This window comes from Jaculus jaculus, chromosome 2, assembly GCF_020740685.1.
Source record: "Jaculus jaculus isolate mJacJac1 chromosome 2, mJacJac1.mat.Y.cur, whole genome shotgun sequence".
Lineage (NCBI taxonomy): Eukaryota > Metazoa > Chordata > Mammalia > Rodentia > Dipodidae > Jaculus > Jaculus jaculus.
Window position 1 is genome coordinate 44,753,496 of NC_059103.1, and position 13,189 is coordinate 44,766,684.

Below are 13,189 nucleotides of genomic sequence, written 5' to 3' on the forward strand. Positions count from 1 at the left end.
GTCACAAGGAGAAGATGGCATTGAACAGGTTTCCTTGCCAGCCTCTGAGTTTGGCTACCCCTATGGAGCCACTTGATTCTAGTTCCTGTGTATCCTAATTTATTTTCTCTCTGGTACCCAATGATGTTGCTGATCTTTTCTTAGGTCCAAACTTCTAATCTCAGTTTTCTCCAAGTTTCTATAGCCAGCTTGGGGGCAGAGAAAAAGACATCTACTCTGGATCCTTCTATCTAGGGCATCAGTTCTGGTAGCCTTTGACACCCCTAACACTGGATAGGGTTTAGGAGCCTCCAAGATTTGGGAGACTTTCATTTGACTCCTTAAGCCTGTCTGTTTCCACATTGTATTAATATTTCATCTCCAGTCTTTGACTTTCCTTCCTTCATTTGTTTCTTTATTCTTCCACTTCCTTCCTCACATGAGTATTAAATGCCTTCCAAGTGCCAGGTGATTAATGCCAATTATACTAAAAAGAAATCTGATATAGTTCCTGCCTGTCAAGTGGGGGAGCTCAAACAGTGATCTCATCTTGTGATCAAGTCTACAGGAGTGAAATGCAAAGGGTGTGCTGTGTGAACATAGAGGAGCAGCCATTCCCACCCCCATTCAGACTGGACCTGGGGTGGTAACCTGTGAGCTAAGCCCTGAAGGATGAAGCTGATGAGGTGGGAAGGAAAAGCATGGTGAGAGAGAGTGGCAGGGAGGTGTTAAGTGGGAGAAAGACTGTACATGCAAAGAACTCATGTTCACAGCGGTATAGGTGAGGGCATAGCAGCTAGAAGGGGCAGTTAGAATCAGAGACACGAATGAGGTGAAGTCACTAAGGGCCACATATACCTTTCTAATGCATTTGGATTTTATTTTGATGCCATTGGAAAGCTACTGGAGTAGCAACAATGGTTAAATGGAGTAAAGTTTTGTGACTGATTGGATACATAAGGATGCCTGGGTTTCTTTTCACTGGGGCAGGTAGAGGTGTCATTTGTCAACAAAGGGAATGTTGGAAGAGGGAATACCTTCAGGTTTGAAAGAGAACCCATCATGGAGGTAGAGAGAGTGACAGATGTGGAACTCAGGAATGGGGCCAGGAAGAGAATGTAGACTTAATGGTAGAATGCTTAGATCAAGAAAAGGACTAATGCTGTAACCCTGAGAAAACATATTTAAACCATGGGCAGTAATTAGCCTGGGAATATGAGATCATGGTGCTCTGAATCATTTGGTGCCATCTCACTATCATTTATTCTTTGTACTCTATGTCCTGAGTCCTTTATCCAAGCTGCTGCAGATAGTAGACCCCTGATCAATGTTTTTAAAAATTAACTCTAGTGTTCTTGGCTGCCTGGGATATATTGTTTGCTCTGAAGGTGGGGTGGGGGCAATGAATGAGAGAGAATGAATGAGAGAATATTATGAAACAAAACCGTAGTCCATACTTGCTCACTTAATATTTGAGACAGTTACTAGTATGTTTCTGCTTCTGGTAAAGATAGCCCACCTTTTTAATATGCAGTGATCTCCAGAATGAAGGAGATGTATTTCAGAATATTCAAGAACAGCTCAGTAGAGTACAGGAGAACAATAAACTTGTTTTCTATCACAAAGTCCACTGCATTTAACCACTACTGCTACTTATTTGACTTACCTCATTCACCTTCACATTTAAATCCAGAGTCTCACTATGTAGTGCAAGCTGGACTTGAGCTTGTGGTGGTTCTTCTGAATTACAGGTGTGTGTTACAATGCCCTGCTATTTCACCTTTCTCATGAATACAGTCCACTACAGAGGAAAGAAGAACAGAGTTCTGGACATATGCTTCTCCCCTTCCCTCAGTGTGTCTAGCTTCATTTATAGCTTATTTCTGCCATAAGTTATCTGTAAAGTAAATGAAGAGATTATTTTACATATAAAGGCTTTTGAAAGATAAGGATAGCATATCAATTCAACATTTATATATGAAGAATATTAATAGTTTTTTCTCTTTCTTTCTTCTTCCTTCTTCTTCTTTTTCCAGGCTGACCTGGAATTCACTATGTAGTCTCAAGGTGGCTTTGAACTCCTATCTCTGCCTCCTGAGTGCTGGGATTAAAGGCTGTGCCACCATGTTCAGCTTGATTTCTTTTTTAAAAATTTTTATTTATTTATTTGCAAGCAAAGAGAGAAAGGAAGGAAGGAAGGAAGGGAGAGAGAGAGAGAGGGAGAGGAAGAGAGAGAGAGGGAGAGAGAATGGGTGTGCCTACGTCTCTTGCCACTGTAACTAAACTCCAGACACAGGTGCCACTTTGTGTATCTGGCTTTATGTGGATATGGGGGAATCAAACCCAAGCTGTCAGACTTTCCAAGCAAGTGCCTTTAACCTCTGAGTCATCTCTCCAGCCCTGACTTCATAATATCAAATATATAGTCTGCTGAAAATTCCAAATGTCTCATAAATGTTACCAAGATTTTAATTTGTTTTTACAGTTTGTTGGGATTTGGATCCACATTTATAGAGTGGTTGACATGTCTATTTAATATATAGGTTCTCTTGTTCTTTTTTTCACCTTTTACAGTCAATTTGTTGAAGAAACTAGGTTGTCCATAGCTTCCTCACTATCTAGATTTTGTCCAGGCTGGCTTTGAACTTGCAGTATTCCTCTTATTTCCTGAGTTCTGAGGTTATAGACATGAGCTACCACACTTGGCTTCAGTTTATTTATTTTCAGATCGTACTATTTGAAATAGTTTATCTTCTGCATATATCTTATAATACATGTATTTATTAGACCAATAGTATGTATCGGTCACTAACTCATAAGGAGACATATGGTGGGGCTGTTAAAAATTATTTTTCTAATCATGGTACACAACCAACTTTTCTAACTTGCTAAGATTGTTATGTAATCCATCCTAATGTTGGAAGCTTGGAGTGAATAACCTCATTAAAATTCATTCATTTACTATATAAATAGATAAATAAATGATTTTGTAGGTGAATTTATGATTCATCTGCCCAAGTTCAAGTACTGTGGTTTCATCCTAGGATCTGTGGATGGAGTATTTGAATATGGAACGCATACATCATGAGTTCCGGGAAACCATAGGGGTGTGGACACAGGCCAAGTTTGAGTCCCACTCCATGCCCTGTAGCTCTTCAGCACAGCTGGACTTCACTGATCCTTTGCTGGGTGAGTCATGTGACTGATGAAGTTCGTGAATTAAGGCCATTGAGGGTTAAGGCTTACACACTCTTACCTTTCCATGGAGAATTGCTGTTTAGGAATTCCCTGTTTGCTTATCTGCCACATGGGGTAGGGCAGGCTGTGAATCAGAATCCAAACTAATAATGGCTTAAATAAGATAGAAGTTTAATTTTCTCCTAAAGAAATTTTGAGGTAGATAGTTGAGAGCAGCAAGGTAGCTTTGTAACATTGCAGGTTTCCTATCTTGCTGCCTCACTGTTATTATAGGTGACATCTTCTAGTTCAGAGTGGCTGCTTAAGCTTACACTGTCCCCTTTGTAGAATATCACAGTCAGCAGGAAGGAGAGTCTTCCTAAAAGAACTCTTGAGAAGCTGCTTATTGGGTTCTAGTTATAATGCGTTGGCCCAAGCGGAGACACATCCGTCTCTAGCTAAAAATGCAGCTAGAATGCTCATGGTTCATATCTTCTGCAATGCTTACAAAGATATTTCAATTTAGTTAGAAGCCAGGTATAAAGGATAACTTTAAATTTGATTGTTTTGGGTTTGCAGTTTTAATGTTCAGAAAGAAGTCTGTAGTTTTGTTTTACCATTGTTATTCTTTTTTTTTTTTTTTTTTTTTTGAGGTAGGGTTTCGTTGTAGCCCCAGGCTGACTTGGAATTCACTCAGGTTGGCCTCAAACTCAGAGCCACAGTGATCCTTCTACCTTTGCCTCCTGAGTGCTGGGATTAAAGGTGTGCACCACCACACCTCACCAATTGTTATTCTTTGTGTCTGGAACCCTTACCACAAAAATAGATCATAAAGCCTCTGATCTACTTCTCACAGTCCATTTTTCTAGAGAGAAGTGCTGCAAATTACCAGTTAGTTCTGCAGGCCAGGCTACAAAAGCCCAGTTAGCCTACAAAGTTATTGGCATACTTCCAATTAAAAAAAATAGAAAATTGGGCTGGAGAGATGGCTTAGCAATTAAGACATTTGCCTGCAAAGCCAAAGGACTCAGCTTCGACTCCCCAGGACCTACATAAGCCAGATGCACAAGGGTGGTGCATGTGTCTGGAGTTCATTTGCAGTGGCTGGAGGCCCTCGCACGCCCATTCTTTCTCTTTTTCACTCTGGGTGTGTCTTTTTCTCTTGATCTTAAAACAAATAAATACTTTAAAAAATAGAAATTATATATGTTTTTAAAACATAGGACACATAATAAAATTGTTATATATGTGTAGTAGAACACAGGAATGTTTGATGGAAAGGTAAAAAGACTTATTATTTTTATTCTGCCTGGCCAGCTTGTTAATTAGGTAAAGAGCAAATAATGAGACCCTCCAGGGGCTTCAGTTAACTCCTCTGCAAAATGAAGGTGCTGAGTAGTTTCATCTGAGGCTCCAAGATTCCCCCCAACAGCTTATTCTTCTTGTTTCCTACCCCCGAAACAATTGTTTTTTTATTATAAAAGGTTTATGTGCTCACTGAAAAAAAAAAGCATTGTAGAAAGATATCAGAACTGCCCCAGCCTACTCATATAGAGCTTTCTTTTCTACTGTGGAAAGTTTGCTAAATGAGAAGGAGCATGCCGCTCACTCTGGGGACACTGAATACTTTCTGTTCCTGCTCATCCAGTAGCAGTGCTTTAGTGTTGCCTGACCACCGCCCAGACAGGCTCAAGACACCACTTGTCACATTTAACTTGTTAATTCATGAGCCCTTATCTTGTCCAGCCTCTGTCTCAGTGCTTTACATGTGCGGGTGACTTACCATGTGGGTTACAGAACTAGAAATGGCAGTGGTGTCTGGTTCTGTGTGCCACTGAAGCTCTCATTCATGTTTTCTGAGTTACAGGTTGCGATTCCAAATAAAATGAGTGGCTGGGTTTCTAAGTGATTGAGATTTTTCTTAAATGAAACGATGTGATTTTGTTTTGAAATCTCTATCCAATGATTGAACATGCAATAGTAATTCTAGGAAAAATTTGATTAGTGTATTTGTGACACCATTTTTTTCTTTAATTTTTGTGGACATCAACATTTCCCAGAAAAAACCATATATTTGTTCTGTAAGCTTCCGTCAGTTTTTGTACAGAGTGATGATTACAGTAAAATATACTGTGAAATTAATTATTTTATTTAAAAATATTATCCATGATTTTTCTTAAATGATAAATTATTTTTGATTTGAAAGACCCCTCTCCCAGTTGTCCCTTAGAGTCAAGAACTATAATATGACTTGAACATAGTCATGGAATGCTGACCTGTCCAACTCTGCCGTCTGTGCAGTGGTAGTTGTGGTGGAAAATCACCAGCTGTGGTGGGACAGTGCTCTACTTGACCTTTTGCAGCGTTAACTGCCATCTGTTTGGGGTACAAACAGTACAAGTCTCCTTGTGCCAACTCATGGCTATTAAATTGTTTTTGCTTTTTTTTTTTTTTAACAACAAGAATAGAAAATTGAATGTTATATTTGGAATGAAATAGGAAATTCCCAGTAGTTCCTTAAGTGCCTGTTGGTTCACTGACTTGAGGGCTACTTGACCATCCCCTTTTCTAGTTTTAGAAATATTTATTTATTTTATTTAATTGAGAGAGAGTGAGCGAGCAAGCGCACGCCAGGGCCTTCAGCCACTGCAAACTAACTCCAGACATATGCACCACCTTGTTTATCTGGCATATATGGGTCCTGGGGAATTGACCTGGGTTCTTTGGCTTTGCAGCCAAGTGCCCTAACCACTAAGCCATCTCTCTAGCCCCACCCCCACCCCCTTTAAAATCCATTCCCTTTCTTTTATCTTGTTGAAAAGAATTGGTGTGTCTTCATGTTCCTCAGTTTCCACCTGCTGTTTGTGTGTCTGGTGCAGAGAGAGGAGGGGAGATGGGAGTTTGTATACCCAATATCAGACACCGAAAGGTCAGACATTCAGAGGTGATCAGCCCCAGACATGCAGGCGCGTCTTATCTAGTCAGAGTTGCACAGTATAAGTTTTGTTTTTTTCTTTCTTTGCATGGTACTTTGGGACTGGGCTGCTTATTTGGACTCATAAGCCATTTTTTGAGTGAATACGTGACTGACTGATTGTTTAAATCTAGATGCTGAAGGGCCTTATACTCGTCTTCATTTTGTCTTAATACTTTCAGTCCTCTTGTTCAAACCTTAAGTCATTTTCAGATCTTCTCTTCTGCCGTAAACCATAGTGCCTGTCTCTTTCCCCCTTATTCCCATGAGGTTTCTCTGAATGGAGGCATTAAATTCTCAACTAGCTATCTGCCTGTGGACCTACCATATCTCATCATTATCCAGATGTTAGCTGCCGTCTGTGTCAGACTTGCTTAGATCTGTTCACTAGCTTTCTTGTACATTAACATCAAGCCCAGACTTAGCAGGTCATGCAAGACTATCAAGAGTGGTAATTTTTTCTTTCTTTCTTTTTTTTAAAAATTAGTTTTCTATTCAGCAAATACAGGCAGTTTGGTACCATTATTAGGCTCATCCGTGATGTACCCCCTCCCCATTGGCCCCTCCTTGTTGAGGTAAATGGGTCGTGCATTGTGGAGTTAGCCCACAGTTATTGGTACGATAAATGTCTCTGCATATCATGACCCAACATGTGGCTCTGACATTCTTTCCACCCCCTCTTCCACAAAATTTCCCTGAGCCATGTTGGGTTCAGTTTTGGTCTGCTTCAGTGATGAGGTGTTGGGGGCCTCTGGGGCTGTGGGTCTCTGGTTTGGTAGGAGTTGATTTTTCTCTGCATTGATCTCCTTCCCCTTTGTGCTGGTATCCAGTTCACAGGAAAACATCACCCTTGCTTGTTTCTCCAATTTTCCTTAGTTTCAGCTGGGGCCCTTTTGAGATATGATGGGGTGGCTCTCTCCTTAGGATCTGCATCTATCTTTGATTTCCTCACTAGAGTGGTAATTTAAGATTGTGCTCTTTTACTCTTCAACCATTAGACTGTATGTTTTTGAGGTTAGAAACTCTTCTCAACTATAGTATGTGCTCCTGACCTCCTTTCTCCCAGGAAAATATTATTAGGCCTGTGAATACTCTTTCAAAACTGAAAAGAACCAAAGCATTGTGATTTGATTCATTCAGATGCTTGTTTAAGGAACCATTCCCAAGATTTGTAACAGGCCAGGGCTTTGTATCCATGTACTGTATTACTACCTATTTGTACCTGTGGCTGAGTAAACTGACTTTTTTTTCCAGCTAAAGAAAGGGTTCTAAGTAACTTGCGGAAGCATGAGGCGCCCCATCCTCCCCTCGTTCTGTACCCCATGAAGCCTCCAGTGCCAGTTGTTTCTTCAGCTGTGCTACTGAGTCAGAAGGACACCACCCAGCTGGTTCGCACAGATCTAAATCTGTTGCAACAGCAGGCCAGGTAAGGTCCGAGACCTCAAGACTGTGCCTCCTGCTTGCTGCCTTGACAGCCTGGTGGTTTAGTACCCAGGTTGGCTTCCTCCACAGCATTCTCACCACAGGTTCATCTGCCATCCCAGCCCAGAGAGCTTCTTCAGCGAACTCAGCTGTGACAAGACTTTTAGTTTCATACTAAAATTACCTGGTTTTCTCATGGACTGTCAGCTCACCTGTTTTGGTGTGAACATTTCTGAGTTCCACAGTGTTAGCTGTGCCTTTCTTGGGGAAGATGGCATTGGAGGGGAGTGAAATGAAATTTATGTTCTTTTGTCATTGTTTTGCTATCATAACTATTTTTTTTTACTTGACATGGGCACTTTGTTGAAGTGTAGGAAAGTCATTTAATATTTTAAGTTCACATGGTTAATGCTGAATCATAAACCATTTCAGATTTTTTTTCTTTTTTGAGGTAGGGTCTCACGCTAGCCCAGGCTGACCTGGAATTCACTATGGAGTCTCAGGGTGGCCTCGAACTCACGGTGATCCTCCTACCTCTGCCTCCCGAGTGCTGGGATTAAAGGCGTGCACCACCACGCCCGGCCCATTTCAGATTTTGATTCTAGCTTGCAATCTTGTGAGGCATGTACATGGACAGGTGTGTTTTATTAATAACAAATGAACTTTATTTTTACAAATCACCTGTGACTCAATTTTTATTGGCTTTTTTTCTTGGACCACATTTGCTGTAGGCATTTGATGTTGGATGTTGCTGGGCTGTGTGCACACATTAGTATTTGCTGCTGATGTAAAAACAAGTCTAGTTAAAATAGTAGTGACACATCATATACAGTGTATTATTATTATTATTTCTTTCTTGGTGGTCTTGTGCAAGCTTTCTGTAAGCCCCTCACATTTTGCTTTCACAGTTTTGCACATGTCAGTGGCTAAAGAGACACTTGGTGCCTTCCTTTAGTGTGCTGAGTTAACTGTTCTCATTTGTCGATATGTTTCAAGGTCCTTGTAAAAAGTATTTCTGGTATAATACATAGTGTAGATTTTATTTTATTTTATTTTGCTTTTTGAGGTAGGGTCTCACTCTAGCCCAGGCTGACCTGGAATTCACTATGGAGTCTCAGGGTGGCCTTGAACTCACAGCGATCCTCCTACCTCTGCCTCCTGAGTGCTGGGATTAAAGGCGTGCGCCACCACGCCCGGCTCCATAGTGCAGATTTTAAATGAAACTTCGGATTGGGCTAAAAATTGTCTGTTTCCCATAAGGTTTTGTCTTCATTTCTTCTTCTTCTTCTTCTTTTTTTTTTTTTGTTAGACAGTTTGACAAAAGATAAGATTTGCCCGCATCTTGGTGCACACACCTTTGGTGTTTTATTACTCTTGAATACTTGTGTATTGTGTCGTAGTACTGGCTGGAGTGTTGGGTGCTGAGTGTGTGTGTGTGGGCGGGGGGTGGATAACAGGAGACTTTTGTTCCTTTTCATTTAACCTTTCTTGACTTGCTTTTTTCTTGTGGTGCTGCTTTTCCAGAACTGCAGCTCTTCGGGAATCTCAGCAGGTTGCCCTGGATGGTGAGCTGCTAGACACCATGCCCAAGCAGTACGTTAACCGAGAAGAGCAGACCACCCTGCACTTGGAGTGCCGAGGCAGTGGTGGGAAGAAGTGCCAAGGAGCAGCAGTGGTAACAGTTCAGGTGTGGTTCTTGAAAGTCTTCATGCTTTAGAGAAGGTTAACTGAATCCCTTCTGTCAGCATGTCATTGAGACAGATTGAAAGAATAGCTCATGACCTGTGCCCTGAAACATTGTAGAGTTTTAGGGGTAGTCAAATACACATACACAAAGAGCAAAATAAATTGTCCTCAATTCCCCAGAGCTAACAAAAAGAATTGTTTTTGTGCAAATGAAGCTTCAAAACATACAGTTCTATTTCAGATGAGGCCTAGAAGACTAGCATTCAATGAGGAATTCAAAGAAAAGCAGAATCATCCAGAAAATTCTTTGAGGGAGGGGCTTAGAATGATCATCAGATCATTTATTTAAAAATATTTTATTTCTGTATTAGAGATAGAGGGAGAATGGGTGTACTAGGACATCTAGCCGCTGCAAACAAGCAAGATGCATTACCTAGTGCATCTGGCATATGTGCATACTGGGGTATCAAACCTGGGTCCTTAGATTTTGCAGGCAAGCACCTTAGCCACTGTACCATCTCTCTAGCTCAGATCATCAGAATTTGATGATGGTACTTTGGATTCAGTTAGAAGAGATGATAAACTGAAGTCACTGTGTTGTGGGAAGAACATGAGAAGTAGATTGGTTGTATGGAAATTGCTATCAAGCAAATGAGACATGCTGCAATATAAGTGAAAATTCAGCTACTGCAGCCACCTTCTTGCTCTAGAAATAGAGGCAAAATTGGATCTGACATATCATGAAAGTTGAGGGTGGAAGCTGAACCCAGCTAGCCTGTTGTAGAACTTATGTGGATCCCAACTTACAACTGTTCTCCGTGTGCATTTATGTGGCAGTGACAGCAAAAGTTAGGGAGAGAAAAGAGCCCATGAAATGAAAAAGAAAAGCAAAAACCAAAAAATAATGGAGGAGGGTAGAGATCATAGCAGAACACATCCTATGAAAGTGGGAGGGGTCATACGGGGGGTGGAAGGGTACAGATGGGAGAAGAGCTTGGGAGTACGTGTGGGGGGTATGTGTGGAAAAACAACCAAACCTGAGTATAAATGAAAATGCTATAAGGAAACCTATTAGCTAGTGAGAAACAAAACAAAGTGCCTCAAAAGAGGAAAGAAAACTGAAGTACAGCGGCTAGAGAGATGGCTTAGTGGTTAAGATGCTTGCCTGTGAAGCCTAAGGACCCAGATTCGATTCCCTAGTACCCACATAAGCCAGGTGTACAAGATAGTGCATGTGTCTGGAGTTCCTTTGCAGTGGCTAGAGGCCCTGTTGTGCCTATTCTCTCTATCTGCCTCTCTCTCTCAAATAAATAAAACATTAAGAAAACTGAAGTTCAGTTCAGCACAAACTCCCTCTGTATACATACATACATACGTACATATGTACACACCTATATACATACATACATAGAATTATACAATTATGATTGCAAATATTTTGTTTAGGCTTGCATATGTATTTGTAAGACTGTCAATACTAATCATATTGTTATAGTTAAGTTTTGATATCAAAGTTATACAACCTCAAACTGATTCAGATAGTGTTTATTTGGTTAGAAAGCCAAATGAGAGAGACTATAGAAGATTGGAAGTTTTTCATTGAACCTTTTATAAAACTTTTTGTAAGTAAACCAAAAATTACATTATTTTAAATAAAAATAATTAAAGTAAAAGGAAAGAAACAGTACACACCAGACAAAAAAACCTTTTTTTTTTTTTAAAGAGGGGAAGAGGTTTTGTAGCAGCCTAAAGAATTTGCAAAAGGGCTGGAGAGATGGCTTAGTGGTTAAGGCACATGCCTGCAAAGCTAAAGGGCCCATGTTCAATTCCCAGGACCAGTATAAGCCAGATGTATAGGGTGGCACATGTATCTGGAGTTCATTTGCAGGGCTGAAGGCCCTGGTGTGCCTATTCTCTCTCCCTCTCTCTATCTCCTTCTTTCTTTTTATTCTCTCTCAAATAAATAAATAAAATAAAATGTTAAAAAAGAATTTGAAAAAGCTTACATAAACTGATTAGTAATATTCAAACAAGTGTTTTTCCACTGAGTTACACCCTAGCCTTTGATTCCAAGTTCAAAGCCGCATTTTTCTCTTTCATTTGACTTATTTGCTTTAGCTTCACTTTATGAAGACAAGCAGTGTGATTTGGGCTAGGCCCGCGGCAGTCAAACCTCATTTAAATGAACATGTATACATGTGTACCGCTTCTACTTTCTCTCTGAGTTTATGTAATTAGACAGATTGGATCAGGTTTTAAAGATTAGCTTCATGGAAAATGATTTCATTATTTCAAATATAGTTTCAAAAATTTATTTATTTATTTGAGAGAGAGAGAGAAGGGGGGATAATAGAGAGAATGGGTACACCAGGACCACTAGCCACTGCAAATGAACACCAGATGCATGCACCACCTTGTGCATCTGGCTTTAGGTGGGTACTGGGGAATGGAACCTGGGCTCTTAGCCTTCACGGGCAAGTGTCTTAACCACTCATCCATCTGTCCAACCCTTAAATATAATTTTAATGGCTCATTTGAAATGATTTCATATTAAATTAACTCTTTTTTTGTTTGTTTGTTTGTTTGCTTTTTGAGGCAGGGTTTTGCTCTAGCTCAGGCTAGAATTCACTTTGTCATCTCAGGGTGCCCTTAAACTCATGGTGATCCTCCTACCTCTCTGCCTTCCCAGTGCTGGGATTAAAAGTGTGTGCCACCACACCTGGCTAAATTACTGTCTTGCTTAGTAGAACTTTTTTTTTTTGGAAATTTCCAACTCTCTCAAAGCTATTTGAAAGTCTTTGAACTTGTACAGCTTGATTGAGGTGTACCAGAGCTGAATGGTTTCTGAGACGTGGGACGTGCTGCTCTGATCCCTGTCCTAATAGAAGTCTTTCATCACACAGTTGTATTCCCCAAGGAAATGGAGTGATTTATAACTGGGTTCCTTTTGTTGGGACTTGGTATTGTAGGAATGTTTACTAGACCCAGGAATAATTTATTACCCTGTGAAAAATGTGTCCATTCCTAGGAAGGAAAGATGGAAAAGGCCCACTGAGGGCCTCTCATTATTGTAGAAACTTGTGGAAGGATGTGCTTTGTGGGACTTGTTAGTGGGGAGGCTTCCAATGCAGCTTTGTTCCAGCTTCTCAGCTTCTTGTCATTTGGTGCTGGGAGCCACTCATCCTTCTCACATCTGTTCTAGTAAAAGAAGAACTTAAAACAGTGGTGGGAGGTAAAGCCTTACAAGAAGCATTGATGACTTTTCTTTAAGAAAGTTAGGATTTTTTTAAACAAGTTGGTGAATTAGGTTTTTGCATTATTTACAGACAAAGGCTATCTGTTATCATTGCAGATTGGGTTTGGGCAGGTGTATAGAACTCCCTGGGAAGAGTATCAGTGAGAATGAAGGATTGAAAATTCTGCCTTCCAAATATTCTGATCTTTTCAGCCTTCTCTGCTGTGCCTGCAAGATAAACTCTACCCCATAGTAGCCTGCCAGTTCCACACTCTTTAGTATCAGCCTGAGGGATTCTCCTTTCTGTTCTCTGTTCCCCTGAACCTCAATAACTTTCATTTCTCTCAGTTCACATTTAATAGGAGAAAAATCAAGGAGAAACTCTGTTCTTACATCATTGCAGTAGCCTACTGCTCAGTATTCTTTGCTTCAGGCCTGATGGTGTGACTGCCCAGCTTCCAGCTGGCTGGGTGCGTTTTCCATGTTTATCAGTGGACTAGAAGGCCTGCTCAGCCAGTGTGCTCTGTGGAAGTTACCCTTCATGTCAGTGATGGGCCTTACAGCAGCATGCCTTCAGCCTTATGCCCCCATAATCTTGAGCAGTGCTGTGCTTAAGGTCTGATGCCAAGGCAGTGTTCTTGGGTGTATTGACCCACATCAGAGGACAGAAGTGAGAATCCAGTGGAGCTATGTAAGATTTTCTGCTTTGCCACTGG

General features: G+C 40.7%; 1 protein-coding gene across 4 annotated transcripts in view; it reads left to right on the forward strand.

Moving 5' to 3' along the window:
* Nucleotides 1-13,189, forward strand: part of Epg5 (ectopic P-granules autophagy protein 5 homolog) — a 131,242-nt gene that overhangs the window by 81,364 nt on the left and 36,689 nt on the right. For all 4 annotated transcript variants that reach the window (XM_045142858.1, XM_045142859.1, XM_004656818.2 and 1 more), the window contains exons 25-27: nt 3,024-3,168; nt 7,385-7,556; nt 9,077-9,239. In XM_045142858.1, coding sequence (XP_044998793.1) covers nt 3,024-3,168; nt 7,385-7,556; nt 9,077-9,239 — 480 coding nt within the window. The remainder of the gene's footprint in view (nt 1-3,023; nt 3,169-7,384; nt 7,557-9,076; nt 9,240-13,189) is intronic.